General features: G+C 40.4%; 1 protein-coding gene across 1 annotated transcript in view; it reads right to left on the reverse strand.

Annotated features, from left to right (window-relative positions):
* GLDC (glycine decarboxylase) overlaps nt 1-21,885 on the reverse strand; it is a 50,959-nt gene that overhangs the window by 18,610 nt on the left and 10,464 nt on the right. Inside the window, exons 4-12 of the mRNA XM_061629509.1 lie at nt 12,905-13,069; nt 11,105-11,182; nt 10,633-10,780; nt 9,044-9,240; nt 7,237-7,333; nt 5,066-5,171; nt 4,180-4,319; nt 3,232-3,312; nt 897-994 (exon numbers count right to left, since the gene is read on the reverse strand). Coding sequence (XP_061485493.1) covers nt 897-994; nt 3,232-3,312; nt 4,180-4,319; nt 5,066-5,171; nt 7,237-7,333; nt 9,044-9,240; nt 10,633-10,780; nt 11,105-11,182; nt 12,905-13,069 — 1,110 coding nt within the window. The remainder of the gene's footprint in view (nt 1-896; nt 995-3,231; nt 3,313-4,179; nt 4,320-5,065; nt 5,172-7,236; nt 7,334-9,043; nt 9,241-10,632; nt 10,781-11,104; nt 11,183-12,904; nt 13,070-21,885) is intronic.

Genomic DNA, 21,885 nt, shown 5'->3' on the forward strand with positions numbered 1-21,885 from the left:
CGCCCGTTTTCGCGGATGTTATAGAGTTTAAATCCGCATCTGCAGTATTGCAAAAAATGCGATTTCCTTTTTTTAAACTGGGAATCACCCGCTTCAACATAGCGCTTGGATGCAATACTCCGGACTTTAGCAATGTAGGTGGTTCATGGGCAGTCCTTGGCCATTTCCCCACACCCCTTCTGTCATTCCTGTCCAATCACTTTTGCGCATGTGCGCAAATGTCCAGGGGAAGAAGACCGGGAAAAGTGAACCAATCAGGAGCGGAGCTGGGAAAAAGCGAGAAGAAGTACAGGTCCTCCCCGCTGCATGTGCAGGCGCAAAAAAAGCGTTGTTTTTATATCGGCAAAGAGCGAACAAACAAGCTAGTGGGGACTGTCAGATGACAAAGCGCATATGGAAAACATGGATTATCAAGGTCAGTTTGGACGAGCCCTTAGTGTGCTGTCCAACCCCAGAATCGTGACTATGGTCTCTCTTCTCTAACCGTGGCTTGTAGCCAAGGTTTGTCCTATGGAAGAGAGTCCTTAACCACAATCCTAGGTTTGGACAACATGCCAAGCCAAACGTTAGATGACATCCGGCACTGCCCTAAAAAATCTAGGGAAGAACAAAGTGGGTGTAAACTCCTCTGCAGGAGCCAGCACAGTCACAGTAAACCATACCCTAGCAAATATTGGATTGCTTGATTTAGGTATTTCTCCCCACAAGTGTTTAGGCTTCATTAAAGATATGGATGATAAAAACATGAGTTAGGTAGTTCACTGGCCCCATAGCTTGCATCACAGTAATGCTTTGAAATACTAAACCAAATTCCTCTTCCACAATTATAATCCCTTGTACTATTTTATCAGATGATATCAAGGGGTACAAGGAGAAAATTCATGAATTTCACAAACCTGTTGAATACTTTATGTGTTAGGAATTTTGATGTTCTCTTAAATGCAGTACCAAAAATGCCCCTTGCTTCTCCACCCATGCTCTCAGCAACCAGTTCCTTTTAAAACAAGACAGAGAGGAGGCCTCTTACACCAGATTTGTTTTTTATTTTATTTTTTTCAGAAAGAATTTATTCCGTCAATTAGTAAAAGAGTTTTGTCCCTGTTTCAGCACTTCTGCCTTCCTTGTATTTATGTAAAGACAAATCCTTCTCAGTCTCCCTGGAAACAGGGAAACCCAGTTATGTGCAATTCAGAAGTAGTGCAAGTTATTCCCAAAAGACAACTGCCATGAGCATTTTGTCTGCAAATATGGATTCCTGAGAGAGTATTATTATTATTTAAATTTATATCCCACCTTCCTCCTAGAAGGAGCCTAGGGGGGCAAACAAGTGACAAAACACTAAACACATATATAAAATACCTTCAAAAACATCTGAAGAACATCTTTAAAAAATCTTTTAAAACATCTTAAAAACAATTAGCCCGGTAGCTAATGGGCAGCCAGTGCATTTATATCAGCAGCAGGGTAACATGTTGGTGGTGTCCTACCCCAGTGAGCAGTCACATTGCCACATTTTGCACCAGCTGCAGCTTCCGGACCAACCTCAAGGGCAGCCCCACATAGAGCATTTTACAGTAATCTAGCCTGGAAGTTACCAGTGCATGGACAACAACAGTTAGGCTATCCCAGTCCAGAAATGCTGGCAGCTGTCTTACCAGCCAAAGCTGGTAAAAGGCACACCTAGTCATTGAGGTCACCTGGGCCTCTAGCAACAAAGATGGATCCAGGAGCACCCTCAGACTGCAAATCTGCTCTCTCAGAGGCAGTATGACCCCATCCAAAGAAGGCAATTGACCAATTATCTGGATTCAGGAACCACCTACCCACTGCACCTCCATCTTGCTAGGATTCAGAGTCAATTTATTGGTCCTCATTCAGTTCACCACCGTGTCCAGGCACTGGTATTCATCAGTAACTAACTCCTTAAAAGGCAGTTTGTATCATCAGCATACCATTGACACCTTGCCACAAATCTTCTAATGACCACTCCCAATGGCTTCATATAGGTGTTAAACAGCATTAGGTACAAGATGGTACCCTGTGGCACCTCACAGCACAACTGCCAGGGGAGGCGAAAGACAATCACCCAATGCTATTCTCTGAAAACAACCCTGGAGATAGGATCAGAACCATGGTAAAACAGTGCCTCCAATACCCATCCCGCCAAGTCTGCTCAGAAGGATACCATGGTCAATGGTATCAAAAGCCGCTGAGAGATCAAGTAAGAGTAACAGGGTCGCACTCCCCCTGTCCTTCTCCCGATAAAGGTAATCCATCAGGATGACCAAGGATGACTTAGTCTCATAACCAGGTCTGAACCCAGACTGGAATGGGTCAGGATAATCTGTTTCATTCAAGAGTACTTGTAATTGCTACACCACAACCCTCTCCATGCACTGAGTTTTCTTAATGTGAAGTATGCACATCAGACAAAAGAATTAGAAATATCTGGGTATGCACTTCTAGTATTTCAGGGGCTCAAAGTCATGTTTTGCCTTCATGAAATGTACAGTCATTTTAGGCATTTTTAAATGTGGGGTGGCAAGGTAGGGAGAAGAATTTGCATTCACAGTACTGAAGGGTAAGATTTCCTCCCATATCTTGTAAAATGCAGAACTTTGGGGCAGTATAAGTTCATTGGATTTATTGCAGATCCTTCATTATCTTCCATAACAATACTCTAACCTCCTTAGCAAGAGGGGGGACTGCAGTGTTAAACCATTCAGGCAGCTGTCCATTTACGGTCTTTGACTTATTGGATTGAAATTATGCAGGATGATGTTTCTGTTTCTTTAAGGCCAACTCCCAAAGGAATCCATGCAAACATGGCTGGAAGCTGGAATAGAGCTGTATCAACTAGAGTTTCAACTAGAACCTCATGGAACTCAAGTCTGATAGTCTGATGGAATAGGTTGATTTTCAAGAAGGCTTTTTAGCTGTGCTGTTTTATATTAGTTTGTTATACTGTGATTTTATTGCATTTATCTTAACAGGCGCATGTTTTCTGTAAACCACTTAGAAGTTTTTTGTTTTTGTTTTTACAATCGAGCAGTATATAAATTTGGTTAAATAAAAATAAATGAAATATGCTGCCTGCACACACCTGGGTATAGCTAGGTCTCAGCTGAGCACGTGGGAAGCAATGGTGCACTGAATTACCTCCTGTGGCTGTAAGCTATTTAATACTGGCAATAATTAAATGTTAAGCACTCTGATCTGTTATCTACTTACGGCTGAAGATTCACATCCAAAGATCCATAACAGGTCATCTAGGTCTTTCTCAGATACAGTTTCATCAAGAGATACTCCAAGCTATTGACAGTTGTAAAAGAGGAAGGAAAGCTTCAAGGAAAAATTTCAATGTATATTCAAAGGGCACAACCAGAACATTTTAAGTAGCATGACACTTGCAGACACTTTACCAACATGAAGTGTGTACAAGGTCCCAATTACTACAACAGCAACAAAAAAGGTAATAAAAATGTCCCCCTCAAACCATACATCTGGCAACTTCTAGATAGAAAACTTAAAATATTCTTTTTGCAATTTCATAGGTTAACTATAAGCAATTATCCTAGTCCTCTTAATTATAAAAGAGGAGCATATTTTACAAAACTGTGCTAAATAATCTCAGCATTTTTTTCTACATATGCTCAGATATTTTCAATAATTACATATAATTTTAGTTTTAATCTGTAATGAAAGTTAACTCTGAAGATGTAATACAGAATCAAAGGGATCAGACACAGAAAAGCAACGAGTATTACTCCATCTCTTACAACTCTGAAAATTCTGCCTGTGGATAACATCAAACGTTGGTTTCAACTCACTTGTCTGAAGCAAGCCAAACCACAAGCCCACTTTCAGACAATACACTAAGCCAAACTATGGCTTAGCCCCAAGTAGCATAGCAGATGGACGACTGGTGGAGGAACGGTACAGCAGGAAACCTACACATCTGCTGATTCACACTAAGCCAAAGTTTAGCTTATTTTATTTATTTATTTATTATTTGATTTATATCCTGCCCTTCCTCCCAGCAGGAGCCCAGGGCGGCAAACAGAGGCGCTAAAAACACTTTAAAACATCATAAGCTTAGCTTTACTGATGAACTGGGCCCATGAAGAATGGACAAAAGTTCTGAGAACACTTCCAAGAATAAATGTAACCATCACTTACTGTACCATCATTGTAAATCCGCAGGTTTATCTGCCTCTGGGCTGCCCTGTGCAAGACTTCTTGGACTCCACATCCACACTGGATTTTCAAGGTATCAAAAAATAGGTCATGTTGAAGTTTATGACCAGCTCTCTTCAGACCTAGCAGAAATAACATGTGAGCTCTCTGTTCCACTCACTGCTCACATTTTTATAGGGTTGTGTATATTTTGCACTTACTTATATTTTGGTTGATATTATTATCATCAGCAAATTTGCTGGGATCACTGAATTCTTTTGATATTATAACAGACTTGTCTAAATCTATTCAGAGTTGGCCAAGTTAATGTACGGAGGGGGGCGGGGAGGGAGATAAAAAGAATAAATGGCATTGTTACCAATTTCTCTACATTCTTTCAAGAGCAGCAGTGGCTCTTCTGATGCACAGTTCTCCACTTTATCTTAATCTAAGTGTATTCTTTTGAGATCTTTTGCTGAAGTTCTTCTCCAAGCACCTTCCTTATCAGAAATGTGTCATATAACAAAGGAGAGGGCTTTTTCCATAGTGGCACCCCTGTTATGGAATGGTCTCCCTAAAGAGGTGTGCCTGACATCTCCATTACAATTTTTTGATGCCAGATTATGAATTCTATTTTCCCCTGCTGTGCGTTTTTAGTTGCTGCCTTATGTTACTACCTCATGTTATGGTTAATGATATAGTTTTATTGTATACTTTTAGTATTTTCTAATATAAATTTATTATTTTATTCATACTTATTGTTCACCATCCTGGAATTTTATTGGTTGAAGACAAATATACAAATAAGTCTAAAAAACAGAGTTCAGCTTTTGAACAGAAGATTCAGATTTCTGACCATCATGCAGCCATTAAATAGATATTAACTCACCTTCAGCTAAGATCAGAGTGGCATTATGCAACCTCCTGGCAATGTGCTTTAATCCATTAGCACCATGATAGACTCCGAACATAGCAGCCATATTAGCCAGAAGTGCCTAAAAGGCACAAAAATGGGAATAAATAAATAAATCCAATTGGTAGCATGTTGGTATGAGTAGTTTCCTTGATATCATGAAGTATATTTAGGGGGGGAAATTGCTCTTTGATTGAAAAGAGGATTCTATGAAAGGGAGTGGAGAGGTGATATTTGCCTATTTCCCCACCCCTGTGTGCCTCTCCAAATGTGTTCCAGAGGGTTGTGGGTCCATTAGGAATATCATGAGACACGTGCAAGGGGCTGCCTCCCCCTTCCACTCATGGACACCTCTACTGGAGCACACAGTTGGATGCAACCCAGAAGTATCCAAATACGTTATTGTCCCCATATTGAAATATTAGCAGGAGCACCATATCACCACTGCCAATGGAGGACAGACAACAGGGTATGGAGCACGTCATGCCTAAAGGCACACCAGTGACAGGAGCTGCCCTGCCAGCGATGCCAGTATCTAACCTTAAGAGTTGTATGCATTTATTAATTAATTATTTGCACTTATAAGCCCATCCTTCACCAAATGGTTACACAAATCTCACAATTAAAGTCAGTACAATTAAAATAATAAAATATAAACCACAAAGACAACCCCATATAAGAACAACAAAACAGCAGCATGCAACAACTGTGTACAGCAGTGTAGGAGGAGGGAAGGTATCCACTGAGCCAAAGCATGTGGAGTTTCCCCTTGCTGTGGTTAGTCCTTCACTCAGTTTTGCACACAGGGCCTGCCTGCAGTCAAGCAGAAGCCCATCCTAGGGGCCTACTATCGAGCTGAATTCCAGGGATAGGCTGGCAATGCAGTGGGCTTTCAGTTCTAGAAACAAACCTACCTAGTTGCTGGAGCCAGAAGGCCATTGCACAGGTCCCCTACATATGTTCTGGTGATGTTCCTGCTTATATTGTAAATATGGTAAGTGCTGGTTATATAGAAGACATATGGTAAGTGGAGTGAAAGAGGAGGGGGGAGTACATGAGCAGTAGAATGCTGGATGATTGGCTGAGCGTTTGAATGGCTGGGAGTATAAATGGAAGAATGACAGTTGAATCTGGGAGGTGGTGTTTGGAAGGTGTCGGGGAGGTGGTGAATTGAGAGGTGGAGAGAGAGGTTGAGGTGGTGTTCAGTGGTGAATTGAGAGGTGGTGTTTGAGAGTGAGTCAGGGTTCTGAGGCAATTAGTAAGAAGTTAAGTACCTAACAGAATATAGATGAAACGATACGCTTGTGAAACATTCCTTAAGTAATCTTGTTATTTCTGATATTAAATAAATACTTGTTTGGTTTACCAAAGGCCTGATCCTTGGCTGGGGTAATATACAGACCAGAAGGGAGGGCAAGGTAATTACCAAGGCTGAACAGAAACTGTATCTAATGGTGGCAGTGGTGAAGGGAGAGATTGTAACAAGTCACGTATCCAGAGCAACCCAGAGTTGTATGCTTTAAATATAAAGATACAATGGGGTTGGGAACAGCATAGGCACACAGTCACAAAGTAACAAGCTATAGAGAGACTTAGGCAAAGTCTCTGGGAGTTTGGGTTACAGAAAGTGACTGGTGGTGCTGCCTAGCAGTGAGATCTAGTGAGATCTGTGCTAGAGCTGTAAAGGGTAAGAATAAACCTGACATTCCTCTCTGCTGGTAGCCCCAAGTGAGAGCTTCACAGGTGGTGCTGGGGAAGGACGTCACAGTTCTCAGCCCTCAAGATGAGTTGTTAGTGTAGACACTCTAGGCAAGGGCTGCAAATTGCCAAAGCTTAGGTTTCTATCCACAGCTCTGTCCCTTTGCTATGGGGTGGGTGGCAAAAAAACCCTAGGTTCAAGCCACATAAAAGGTTGGATTTTCCTGCAAACATTTTTCTTCTTTATTACGATACAAAAATACTCTACCAAAAACCACAAGAGACCAAAAAGCATGCCCCGCTAAAACCACTTGCTTAAGAAGCAGAACAAATCCAGGGTAATAATAAAGAAGATACAGGTATTTCTTATCACAGTTATCACTGGCTACTTATAAATTTACTACTATTTCAAATTTATCCTTTCAGTCAATGATTGAATCAAAGTTCACCTGCGCAGTACATATGTTGCTTGTAGCCTTATCCCTTCTGATATGCTGTTCTCTGGTTTGTAATGCAAGTCGATATACTTCTTTTCCATTAGCATCCCTTGAGCCATAAAAAGGGAAAGATTACACTTCTCATATTCATTGGGATTGTTTTTTTCTTCTCCCACCTCCCCAGGTCCTATACAAAGCTGGTGCCTGGCCAGGGAGTGAACCTTTGGTGCGAGCCAAAGGACTCTTACCCTGCAGCTCTCAGCCAAGGGCAAACAGTCCGTATATTAAGGGATTGTCAATCCAGACAGGATGTGTATGGTTGGAGACGAAGGAGAGGAGGAGCCAAATGGCTCTAGTATGAGAGTGGTGACCCAGTTCTGGTGCACACCCTGTGAAGGCATGGATAGCCACGTGTTTCCTGGGAGTTCAACGTTCAATAGAAATTTCCTTGTTTTTTCTAGCTTTTGGTGGCTATGGTTAGACTGTTTTTGAGCTTTGAGTCTGTTTCAACTCAAGAGAATATTTGCAGCAGCCATTGCCTTCTAATTCTCCCCTAAAAAGGTCCCCGAGTCTTTTTTTTAAAAAAACTTTCCATGAAGTGGGCCCCAAAACTGACAGAAAACTTGCAAGAGGGAAGTGGCAGGCAGAGAAAGGGCTGTGTGCCCCCTTTGCTTCCAGTTGTCCCCTGCATTCGCTTTAAACCAGCAGACATGTGCTTAGAAAACATGCACTGTTAGCTATGATGTTTATATTTGCCTGAAAGTCTAACCAAGGAATGTATCTGCCAGATAAAGTCAGGTGGGTGGCTACAGAGGAGAAGGTCTTCTCAATGATGGCACCCTAGTCAGGGAGCAGTGTCCCCAGAGACGTTCATCTGATGCCATCCTCATTATCTTTTTGGAGCCAGGAACCTTTTAAAGCAATTTGTATTTTGAATCTGGACCTCTCAATCGCCTGACTTGTGCTTTATTGTACATCTGCCACAAAGGACAACTTTTTATGTTACCTGTGTTGCAATGTATTTTTAATACTGTATTTTATTCTTTTAATTTTTGTGAGCCACTCAGCGAATATACATTACTGGGCGGGGCCATGCAAATATAGTTAATAAAATCACTGGATGAACATAAAACTAGCTCTTAACATTAACCCTTCACAATTGGGGAATAAAGTACCTACATCCTATGTTTGTAGACAAGGTAATTTCAGAATGAACATTTTACAGTCTTCACAATCCTCAGAAAAAAGCAGAAATTACAGTATTTGTTAAAATAATTTCAATTTTCCCAGCTATCCTGGAGCTTTCAGCCACCTAGCTTGATTTCTCTTTACAAGTTCTTGTACAAAGTCATACTCTTCTTGGAGTTTGCCACACATCTTCTGTGTGAAATGTCAGTTTTGACTACAGTTTTACAGTGCAACAGATATATCTTACTATCTTAGCTTAGGTGGAAACAGACTTAACAGAGAAGTTATATGGTATCAGTATCAGTATTACTGAGGTATATTATACAAACAGTTCCTCTTAACCGTTTCTCATTTCCACGACAAAATGTAAAAATAAACAGACTTTATTTAATGTGAGCATACTGTTCTGTAGTAAGGTTTGGAAAGTACCTATATTTGAGAAGAAAAAAGTCATATTCTAGCTGAGAAGATTTTTGGTTGATATTTGTTAACAACAGACAAACCCAAACTACTTCATGAAAAGGGAAATCCTTTGTCAGAAGGATGGAGTTTTGCACAGTTCCCATGTGTTTTCTGCACAAATCCCATGACCAGTACTAGGATCCAAGTTTTCATCTTCAAGTTAGCCTACCTTGTAACTCCCACCATCCTTCCAGGCATCATTCGCACCAGATTCTCCTTGACAGCAAAAAAGGCGGCATGTGGTCCTCCATAATAAAGAGGCACCCCAAACCTCTGGGAGCTACCCAGTGCAACATCAACACCAAACTCTCCTGGAGGTCTCAGGATGCACAGAGCTAGCAGGTCGGTAGCACAGCAGACAAGAGTCTTAAACAAGAAAAGAGACCAGTGCCATTGCCAACATCTATTACAAACACCCACTGATATAGATATGGTATATAATATTAATGACGATTATCTAATGTTTGATAAAAGTCACACTAGTACTTCTCAAAGACAAGGGACACCAACAACAATAAAAACGTTTTATTGGGAGATAGGTCAATTGCCTGTTCTGGATGGAGTTGCAGTCCCTCTGAAGGAGCAGGTCCGTATCTTAGGGGTACTGCTTGATCCATCTTTGTCCCAAGGCTTAAGTGACCTCTGTGGCTAGAAGTGCCTTCTACTACATTTGGCTGGTACACCAGCTGTGACCATTCTTTGACTCGGGTAGCCTGACCACAGTGATCCATACATGGGTAACCTCTATTACTGTAATGTGTTTTATATGGGGCTGCCATTGTATCTGGTCCAGAAGCTGCAGCTAGTGCAGAATGCAGCAGCCAGACTGCTCACAGGAGCAGGCTACTGGCAACAAATTACTCTGCTGTTGAGAGAGTGCACTGTTATCAATCTGCCACCAGGCCAGGTTCAAGATTCTTGTGTTAATTTACAATGCCCTAAATAACTTGAGCCCAAGGTGTCTTAAGGACTTGAGCCCAAGGTGTCTTAAGGACTGCCTGATTCCTTATGCTCAGCCTCAATCACTGAGGGCTTCTGATAGGGCACTGTTGGCGGTCCCACATGCCCTTGAAGTTCAGCTAGCCTGTACCAGGGGCTGAGCCTTTAGTGTGGCTGGCCATACCCTATGGAACTCATTTTTTATTTATTTATCTATTAATTATTTGATTTATATCCTGCCCTTCCTCTCAGCAGGAGCCCAGGGTGGCAACAGATGTTTGGCAGGAGTCATCCCTGCTTGATTTTAGATGTCTTCTTAAAATTGTATTATTCAGACAGGACTTTCAAACCTGAGATTCTTTGTCAACCAGCTCTCACTAAGGAGTTTGATGTTTTTATTGCTTTTATTGTAATTAGCATGTTTTTAGTCTGTATACCACCTTGTGACATTTTATATGAAATTATGGTTTATAAGTAAATAAATAACTGTGTTCAATGCAAGGCTGCTGGGGCATATAAATTACTGATTCCCAGAGGCTCATCAATAATAAAGAATACCATAATGTAAATCTAATGCACATATACAGCATTAGGATGGTTCATTCTGCAAGAGCTTCTCCTTTTATTTATTGAGAGAAGCAGATTTACTTCTACAAATATTGCACACAGATCCTCTCTTGAAATCAAATAGGCCAAGGACACCCTGCATGTGCACAGATCAGCTCTTTCCAAATTACGTTATGCAACTACAGTTATAATAAATTTAAACTGCCCAAAATGCAAAATATGGTAGGAATCATTATGATTGCCCTGTTTTACCCCATTCTGGTGGGCTCGATCAACAAGTCCAGTGAAGTCTTCCACCTTTCCCTCAGTATCTGGGTACTGGAACAATACTCCACTGACATCTTTACCACTGAAGTCCATCTCATGAGGCAACTTCAGCTCAACATTAATGCCAGTGTAACTGGAAAGTAAGAGAGACATTTCATAACACAGCAAGCCATTTCCTGCTTGTAAACAACTTCTCCAGAGTCCTCCCTCCCCATGTAACCCTCAGCATTGCCTCCAGCACCGATCAAGGCCCTCCAATCCACTGAGCAATGTGAGAGGTGGTGCTCGGGACTATAGGGGAGGGGAAATTGGCAAATCTCCCTTCCCCCTTCTCCACTGAAAAGAGCATAACTCTGCTTAGGAGATGCTTCTGTTGGTGGGAGCAAAATCTGGATCCAACTTGATAGCTAAGTGTTGATTTGAAGTATCTAATAAAAATGAAGTAAGCATTAATTACTTTGCTCTAGTCTGCACCACTGCTATTGTCTGGGGATGGCATCTGATGTCGACGTAAAACTTCCTCCGCTTATTATGCCTGTTGGAGGAGGGGAAACAAAACACATACATTTCAAATACGTTTCATACAATTTTAATTACAAGTAAACGGTTTTTATGGCTTACACTATGGAAACAAATATCGTTATGACTGACTGACTTGGACATCTGGTGTATGGTTCATATTTCCATTTTCAGAAAGGGCTGGCAGGAAGTACCCATCAAGTGTGCAATCAAGAAAAACTCAAGCCCGTCACTTAGCGATCAAGAGCTGCATAAGGAAATTATGAGGCAAAACACTATGTTCTTACTGGAAGATTATTAACCACGTTCATGGAGAATAGATACACATCCAGGGCCTGCTCTAGGATATATCAGCTTTGCAGGGCCACTCAGAGGGTTTATGGGGACTGGTGCAGCTGTGATGTTGGAGGCCTTGCCACTGGCCTCTACAAGGGCCCATGTACGTATGTGCAAAGCTGGGGGCCACATGCAAGAATTTTCATATGTATAGCCTAGTACATGTGAGAATTCTTGCCTGCAGCTCCTCTTTGCCCTGAGATAAAGCAGAATGATAGATGTGTTTCATTTTTTCTTACACGGTGATAAAGGAATAGCGATCGGGTTGTGCTTCTCCTGAGTACCTCCTCCAAATTCAAAACTGCTTCTGGCAGAGTATCTTCCTACTTCCTAGGGCTCATTCTCACCGGTCTTCTGGCTCTGGCCTGCTGCTGGCCTTCTCCACCACTCACTCAGGAAGGATTCCTCCCTTAAGGCCTGGTCTCACACCACTCCTGTACACCTTTCCCTGTGGTACCTGGCTATCCATCAAGAACTACATTGCTCAAAACCTTGATCTCTCAGCCACTGTGTTACAATTTGCAGCCAAAGCTCAAAAAGCCACATTCTGAGCAGTGGCAGTGCACTGTGCAATACAGCAGAACTATCACAGGTTTTACTTTTAATATTTTTTATTTTGTAGCAGTTCCTATATTTTGGTAAGCCTTCTTTATTTTGAAATATCATTTTTAATCTTTAAAAACAATACAGTTATAAATAAAAAAGGTATTCAGCCGACCTCTTACAGCTTCATTTTATTATTATGTATATAGTGCTTGTACTGTTTATAGTACCTGAAGTGCTAAGTGCTCAGTAATGTTGTCTTAAAGTAAAGCTGTGTTCCACTGATTATGACCTAGCACAAATGACATTAAAGTGGAAATTGAAAAAAAAACATACTTTAAAGCTAACTGAAGGAAGATCAACCTGTAGAATCTTGAAAAAAAAGATTAAATCCCTGCTTTTTGCCACTCTAGCTCATTCCAGAAAGAGTGACTGAGCTCAGCTTGGGGCCTCGGGCAACTACCTAGCTTGGCCACTCATAAGGACAATCCTGAATACATCAATAGCTATGAGCCATGATAATTAAATATTGCTTCCAATTTCTTTGCCTCTGAGTGACAGTGGCTCAGGAGGAACAACAAGTGCCCTCTGTGGGCTTCCCAGAATCAATCTGGTCACTGGGGAAACAGGATGCTGGACTAGATGGACCCTTGGCCTGATCTTGGAGGGCTCTCCTTATCACTTGATTATGGCTTATTCAAATTCAATATATATTTTCTCCTGAAGTGTCCTTTTGTCTTTTCTTCATAGTGTAACCTTTCAGATTATAGGCCTGCAGACAGTGGTAATTTAATATAATTACCATATAGCACCTTTATAAGACAAAAATATTAAGATTATTTTTCTTTCAATTTGTTACCTGTGACACAGTTGCATAGCTTCTGCCGCAGCAGTTCCTTCATCCAGTAAAGAGGCATTGGATACATCCATTCCTGTGATGTCACACACCATCGTCTGATAATTTAACAAACTTTCCAGCCTGCCTTGGGATACTTCTGGTTGGTATGGAGTATACTGAGTAACCCTATTAAAAACAATATATTTCAGATACCAAGCTTTTGCCTCTTCCAAACCAAGTTCCCAACAATGTCACACTTGCAGCTGCTAAGACATGATGAATATTTTAGTATCATTTGAGTATGAATGATATTTATTTTGCAAATAGAATATAAGTTCTAGGACTTAAAGTAAGTTAAGAACATAGGAGAATATACGTGGGGCAACTTTTAGGATGCAACTATTTGTTGTTGGATAGAAAATATTTCCCTAATTATCAAACAGCTATTTTTCTCTGAAAATATGTTCTGAAATATATTTCCAACCTAAGGAGATTATTTTTATTTCCTAATAAAAATGTTCAAGATACATTACATCATTTATACCATTTGAAATTTTCTGCTTGATATCTTCTTGGTGATCCCCCCCCCTTTAAATAAGAGAAATACAAATAGTTGCTCGCTGGAAAAAAACCTAGATAAAATATATTGCTTTATCTTAATGGAGTCAAAACCATGAAGCTTAACTGTAGGTTAGGCATTGCATCCAAATGTACTAACCATAGCTTGCTAACTCAGAAACAATGGTCTGAACTATTTTTCAAACTATGGTTAATGAGTACATCCACACCAAGCAAATGTCCGTTTTCAAACGGGAATTTCCGTACATGGCACTGCCAAGCTATTTTTGGCAATGGGACTGTATTTTAAACGCACAATAATTTCTCTCTAATTTAAAGCAAGTCAGCATTGACCAGTGTGTTACCTGGCTTATTGCTTCCAGATAAGTAGTCAACCTAGTCTATAAGAAGACATGGACAAGGTGCTTGCAACGATGTGGCCAACAATGTGGCCTCAACCTGTGCCCTTCTTGGCTTATTAATGCTTGCTGAGGGAGTATGCCCGAGTGGATCCAGGGTGTGCTTCTTAGTGGCAGGGAGTGGTCCCAGCCAACCTGAAAGAGGTGGTGATCCAACTGTCTCCTGAAAAAGCCCACCCTGGACCCATTGGTTTGTGATAATTACTGCCCGATCACAAATATTCTCTTTTTAGGGAAGGTGATTGAGAGGGTTGTGGTGCAGCAATTGCAAATACTCTTGAATGAAACAGATTATCTTGACCCATTTCAATCTGGGTTCAGGCCTGGTTATGGGACTGAATTGGCTTTGGTCACCCAGATGGATGACCTTTATCGGGAGGACAGGGGGAGTGCGAGCCTGTTATTTTTATTTGATGTCTCAGTGGCTTTCAATGCCATTGACCATGGCATCCTTCTGAGCCGACTTGGTGAGATGGGTATCGGCAGCACTGTTTTACAGTGGCTCTGATCTTATCTCTGGGGTCGGTTGCACAGGAAAGCATTGGGTGATTCTCTTTCACCCCCTTGGCAGTTGTGCTGTAGGGTACCTTCTTGTCCCCCATGCTGTTTAACATCTATATGAAGCCCTTGGGAGCAGTCATCAGGATATTTGGGGCAAGTGGTCAGCAATATGCTGATGATACCCTGCTCTGTTTCTAACATCTGAATCAGGTGAGGCTGTGCAAACCCAGGACTGGTGCCTGGACTCAGTAGTGGGCTAGATGAGAGCCAATAAATTGAATTCTAGCATGACAAAGGCACTCTGGGTAGGTGGTTCCTGAGTTCGCATATTTGGTCAATTGCTTGCTTTGGATGGGGTCGTGCTCCCTCTGAAAGAGTAGGTTCATAGGCGGGGTGCTACTGAATTCATCTTTTTCACTAGAGACCCAGGCGAACTCAGTGGCTAGGAGTGCCTTTTACCAGCTTCAGCTGGTAAGACAGCTGTGGCCAATTCTGGACAGGGATAGCCTGACCCCTGTTGTCTATGCACTGATAACCTCCAGGCTGGATTACTGTACTGCACTCTATGTGGGGCTGCCCTTGAGGTTGGTCCAGAAGCTGCAGCTGGTGCAAAATGTAGTGGCGTGATTGCTCACTGGGGCAGGGTATCACCACCATGTTACCATGCTGCTGAAAGAATTGCACTAATTGCCCATTAGCTACTGAGCCACGTTCAATGTGCTGGTTTTGGTGTACAAAGCCCTATATAGTTTGGGACAAGGATATCTGAAAGATCTTCTTGCTCCTTATATAACCCAGTCAATCACTATGCTCTGCAGGTGAGGGCCTCCTGCAGATACCATCTTACTAGGAGATCTGTTCTGCATAACATAGGAAACGGACCTTTAGTACTGTGGCATTTACCCTTTAGAATTCCCTCCCCTTAAATATTAGACAGGCGCCATCTGTTTTCTTTTTGACACCTACTGAAGACCACCCTCTTTCAACAAGTCTTTTAAATACAGACCTTATACCATTCTCTGTCTGTGTTGGAATTGCTTTAAGATGTTTTAATTTTTTTTAAAGGGTGTTTTTAAGATGTTTTATTTTAAAGATGTTTTGTCCCTTATTTGCAACTCTGGGCTCCTTCTGGGAAGAAGGGCAGGATCAAAATTTAATAAATAATAAATATCACCAATGCTTTTTATTTGTGATGGTACCCACTGGTATAGAGTACCAGCACCTCCTTTTTTGCAACCCATGCCAACAATTCTGTGCTAGCGCCCATGGCATGTTTATAAAGACTTGACAACTAGCACTTCATTTTTAACCAAAAAAGCACTAAGTATCACAATGAATTAAGCACCAAGTATCACAATGATACTCAACTTGGGGTAGTTAGTTAAGTTTATTATGCTGTAATTTCAGTGACTGTTAATTAACACACTACTTGTTAAGTAACCAGCTGGTGACCCACAAGTCCAAATTTATTTATTTGGTATGGTGACCAATTGATTTAAGTGTTACATGAATCTGGACCTTAAGTCTTCAGCAGCTGTCACTTCCATGTATTTAGTTGCAAGTTTCCATATTTTATAACCATTACTTGAGGCATTCAGGAAAGAATTTACTTAACATTCCTATTAATGTGGAATTTGTTGAAATATTTATACTACTTATAAAGAAATTCATTTTTTTATGGGAATGTAAGAACACCAATAATTTGATTGCAGAATATTGCTTCATAAGCTATACGATTGTATTCTAAAAACATAATAATAAATAAAAGTATCAGGGGAATGGTTGATGTTGCATTTTGCCAAAGAGTAAGTCAATGCAGGGTTTAATGACTGACAGTCACAGATCATTATTCATACATAGCCTGCTACTGTATTTCCTCTTCATAGCACTCATTGCTGAAAAACCTGTCTTGCAAAGATATGTTCTACCAAATAGTAGCAGCACAGATATTGCTTCAACAGCAAGCTTTGGATACTCAGTGATAACTAATTTTGGTAACACAAAGCCAAAATTTGGATAACGTCACTGCAAAAAAAATATCTTTGAGAGTCCTATCACATGATAGTTCAAGAGAACTTTGCAACATCAGTGACATAAGAGTGATATCACTCAAAATTCTGTTTCTTCAGCAGAAAAGTAGTGGACAAATTTTGACTAAGCAAACTTCAAATCACCCTTGGCTTAACTATTAACTAACCCTGGGGGCAAATCTGGCAACAGTTCACTACAAGGTGCTTGTACAGGAAGTTGTTTTGACTAAGGAGAGCTGTAATAGTCACTCAAAACAACTCCCTATACAGGCATCTTGTGGTGAACTGTCACCGGATCTGCTGCCAGCCATTAGGGAGCGGTTCCCATGCGTTAAAATGTAGGGCTTGTGCCTTTCCAACATTTAGCTGTACGTGTCAACGCAGCATTATAATATGCCAACAAAACAAAAAGTTGTAAGAGATATTCATCATACCAGTTAAGGATTAAAAGCAATAATGATTCAGGGTTTACTTATAAAACCCCTGACCCACTTATGGGTCATAACCCGTAGGTTACAGGTTGGGAAACATTGCTTTAGCAGATCCTGGTTTCAAGCACCATAACACAGAATGAGTTTCACAGCTGACTTTGTTGTGTGTTATTGTAACACTGGGTTAAATCTTCATTTTGAATGTTTGATTACATGTGAAACTATATTAAGTAAAATATTTCTTGAAAGTGGAGCAGAAAGGAAACACTTTGTCTAAAGCAAAGCAGGTAACCCTGACTTGAATCCTAGGGAACACTGTTGTCAAGTCAAAGACTGTGGTAGTACCAAAAAGGAACTCATTTACAAATACTATGAAAGGTGAATAACAGTTCGAAGATCAGAAGTAACCAACATGGGGTCCTTCAGATTGCTAGAGAACAGGGAAGAGTATTGTTAGACTATAAGTCACATCAGTCCCTGCCAGCATGGCCAATGGTCAAGAATTATAGGAGTTTTTGTCCAACAACATCTGGTGGGCATGGTGTTGTCTAGTCTTGCTACAGAGTCTCAATTTTCCAGCAAGTAATAACATTCTTAGTGTTGACAAGTTCTATTTATTTATTTTATTTAACAAAATGTATACACTGCTTGATTGTGAAAAACATCTAAGTGGTTTACAAGAAACATTAGAATTATCAATAAAAAGAGTTAAAAATAAGTAATTAAAATATTTTAAAATTATGAAAAACAGCAGTAGAATGAAGATTGTTTATAACTTTTATCTGTTATACAACAACTTTGAAAAAAGCAGTGTTTTTAAAGTACTTTTTGACTTCTGACAAGTACATAGCAAAATCTCAACTTTAAATGAGAGAGGTAGAAATTCACTGAAGCTGTTCACATTCAGCCCAGTACCTAGATAAACTTCTGAATTAATTTTAAAACATGATTAAGCAGCATCAAAAGAAAAAATATACGCCATATCTAAATTACAGATATCTAAACTACAATTAAACAGCTCACCAAGGCACTTGTACTGCATAAGAATCTTTTCCAGATAACCAGGCAGGAAAGCTGCAAATGTTTGCTTTTGTTCATCTTTAAGCGACAAACGACTACTATAGGAAGGTATGAGGAGGTGTGCTATTCGGCATTTTATTGTACTAGTAATTTTTATGGATTTGTTTGCAAGTCTTGATTAAACTATTTCAAAACAACCCAGACAGCTATATTAAAAACAAACTACAGTAAGGAGTAGCTCGCCTTTATTATTCAAGGATTCTGCTCTTTGAAACTGCAGTGTATTGACTGGGATTTAAAGATCTACTTTAGGAATGCCTAACAGCAGTGATTTTTAAAAAAAAGTTTTTCTTTTGAAGGGCAGACCACTAAGCTACTTTGGAAAATCCCTTGTTTTACACATAGTTTAGCACAAGCCCAAAGTCTTCTTGGGGAAATGTTTTGAGATGGAACTAATTGAACAGTTCTTTGAATCCTGACCTTAATAGTGTCATTTTAACATATAATTCACAAGTAAAATCTGAAAACCAATAGACATCTATGCAGCATCTTGACCATTGATAACTGTCTATTATTCTGGTTTTGTTTAAACAAACCTTCCTAACCCTGAGAGAGAGAAAATTAACCCTCCCAGTTTGCACATATAACAGCAGTCCTGCACATAAACCACATTAGTAAATATTGTCTGTGCAAATTGGTTCCCCTCCTGCCCTCAATATTTGCATTGTTTTTCTGAATACCTTTAGTGAATACAAATAAATTTCACACTTCCAGATTACCTATCCATTTCCATGATAATTGGCAGTGATTAGCTAGACTCCAATTCAAGTATTATCCAACACATGCCAGAAGTTTAATGAAAGTACGTGAAATTGCACACATTCTATAAATATCTCAGAATACTGTTGTCATTAAAATAAAGAAAATATGAATCAGGCAGTGATTATTAAAATATTATTAAAATAAAGTAGATTTCGAGGGTTAAGTCTAGACTTATTGTCAACTCATCCAGGAAGCCAAACATACTTTCTATTCTTTGTCCATTCATTTATGTTCATGTCACGCCACTGGAATTCATTTGCTCTGTTTCCAGGGCAACACTGCAGTAGACAGATAGCATGAAGACAGTCAGGAAGGATAGGCACAAAAATGTGTGCAGTGTAACACAGTCCCACAATGTTACACAGCTAACAGCTGACTATAGGTTAATGAGCCAAACTATTTATTTTAACCCATCCTATTCTTAGTACTCAATATGAAAAACTAGAAATGCCACCCAATGTAAGGAACCCTGGTATGCTTTGCCAGGTCCCAGTAGTCTAGGAAGGTATGGTATGTGTTGCAAGCTTATTACCAGGATGAGAGAAACAGATATGTATGCTTCTCAGTCTCAAGAACTACAAGTCCCAGAGTTCCCTAGTTCCTGGCCAGCATTTCCTTTGCAAGGGCAGGAGGAGCAAACTGAGTGCACCAGCTGATCAGTAGCACGAGGGAAGGGGCCAGCACCATAATGAGGGATACCGAGATCCCATTGATGGTGGTGGGAGCCACTGCTGTATATAAGATTTGCAAGCCCCAGAACATGTGAGAGTGAGGGGAGGACCATGTGTTATACGTTTGTACTGGGCCCAGAGAAATTATGCTTGTGCACTGCTTAATAGTGATGGACTGTTGCTAAAACAGGGAAATTTAAAGCAATGAACTATGACCCTCTTCACTTAGGTAGAATTTTTCTAAACTTGATGTCTGTGCAGAAATGTGAACAATTCTGGCCAGATAAAGAATGGCTGCATGCTACAATGCACATTTGACAGGTGAATTGCAATCAACATTTACCTGTGCTAAACAGCTAGCAGTTTTAGTCTTATAGAGAAGACGCAAACTCTATTATTTCTGCTCAGTATTACCTGCAAATAAATTTGTGCTAGTACACAACTGTCTGCAAGAAGCAGCAGGAATTTTTTGTTTACAAAAATACTCCTACTGAGTTGCATTCTTGCTAGAAGAATTTAAGTATTTGCTTGCCAGATCTGTCAGTCAATGCTATTTGCCTCACACAATGCTTTCCTGTTAGTCTTTTATAACTTTTCAAAACAGTAACACACAAAACCAACCTTGGGACCTTTCTATATCCATCTCCCCCATCTTTTTAATTGTCATTGCCTCCAAGGACTAATTTTACATACCAATACAAGTTAACCATATTTTCCAGTTACTGGAATGTACCTGCTTTGGGGGGTTGTCCATTCTAATCCCTTGCTAAGACTATAGAATATTTCAGTAGTTGAAATTTACTTTTTAAAAGAACCTAATAGCAGTTTGTTGCATTCTTCTGAATCACTTTTTAATATTTTAATATATGCATAGCCTTGCAGGACTTTTGAAAAAAATAACAGTAGAAGATTGAAAAACTTCTTCTAATTTCAAAAGTCTGTCTAATGTTTCATCACAAAAAATCCAGAAACTTCACAAGTGTATATTCACAGGTAACTTAGTTGCTCAACTTCATTATACACACCATACTTAAAGGCTAATAGCTACAACTTCTTTTCTGTAATCTACAGAAAGACAGGCTGTATTTGGTATTACTAGATTAATCATAAACATCACCTCTGCTCATTTGAAGCAAAGTATGCTTTTTGCATCCAAACTATAGCTTTTGTTCATATCATATGCAAACCTATACAAATGTAGTGAGACTGTAATCCTATATACACTTACCAGGAAGTAAGGGTCTCTAATGGGTCTCATTTCTGACTAGACATGCATAGGATTGTGCTGCAAACGAATGAAGGTGACTAAATCTCATGCAATAAACTGACTAGCAGTGCAATTGTAACCATGTCTACTCAGACGTAAACCATACTGAAATGAAAAGGGCTTACTCCTAAATGGGGTTAGGATTGCAGCCTAAGGCATCTTTAATTGGTAACAGACCTGTTATGTTTGCATTTTTTAATCTATTATGCAGCTCAGGATTGTCAATTATCTGGTTCCCTGTGGGGAGTAAGAATTGCCTACTAAAAACAAATTAACAGGGCTGTGCATGTCCCCACCAACCCAATCGATGTTTAGGGTCTCTAAAACCCTAACTAACATATAGTCAGGAGGGGGCAGGAGAAGATGGACATGCTACATCTCCTCTCTCCCCCATTCCCTGCTCCTGACCACACTGCAGAGAGCAGGAGGGCTCAATCCTGCTGGATGCTGCTTCGCCAGCACCTTTCCTGCAGGGAATGCACTGGCAAGCAGACTGCTGCAGCCAGCAAGATTGTAATCTTTGCTCACCAGCTGGTGAGTGGAGCATTCAATCCTACCAGGGGTTTGCTTCCCCAGCATGTTTCCTGTGGTGAATGCGCTGGTGAAGCAGACCCCTGCAGACAGGAGGACTGACTGCATGTGTGTGTGTGTTCCCCTCCTGGGCACAGGCACTCACAGCAAAGCACAGGACAAGGCTATCTGAAACCTCTCTTGCAAACAGCTCTGTGCTGCTCTTTGCAGAAGCTGCCTGCCTTTCCTTCTTCCTGCCCAACACCCACCTCCTGACAGCCCCAGATCACTCTGGGCAGCCTGACCTGGGGCAATCTGGGAACATCTCAACTTGATTTGGTTGAAGCCAATCCACCTCAATTTATTTATTTATTTTTATTATTTATTTTATTACATTTTTAGACCGCCCTATAGCAACAAGCTCTCAGTTCAGGCTGCAGCCGAATCTGGTGCGCAGCCGTACAAACTAATATCCAACTCTTACAAATGAAGTAAGCAATGTGCTACAACCACATTTATGTAATAGAATATGTATTTCTGGTTTACTGATAAATTTGCTCAATTGTTCTATCCCTCTGATAATTCTGATCAAGATGCCTATAGTAGTTTTTTCTGTCATTAGCATCTCAAATCCCTGCAAAGTAGCTCAATACATCAGGAGTTTTGGAGTGCGTTGCCATCAGTACGCTGATGACACGCAGCTCTACTTCTCCTTTTCACCTTCCACAGGTGAGACTGTTGATGTGCTGAACCGTTGCCTGACCGCGATAATG

This window comes from Rhineura floridana, chromosome 1 (assembly GCF_030035675.1).
Source record: "Rhineura floridana isolate rRhiFlo1 chromosome 1, rRhiFlo1.hap2, whole genome shotgun sequence".
Lineage (NCBI taxonomy): Eukaryota > Metazoa > Chordata > Lepidosauria > Squamata > Rhineuridae > Rhineura > Rhineura floridana.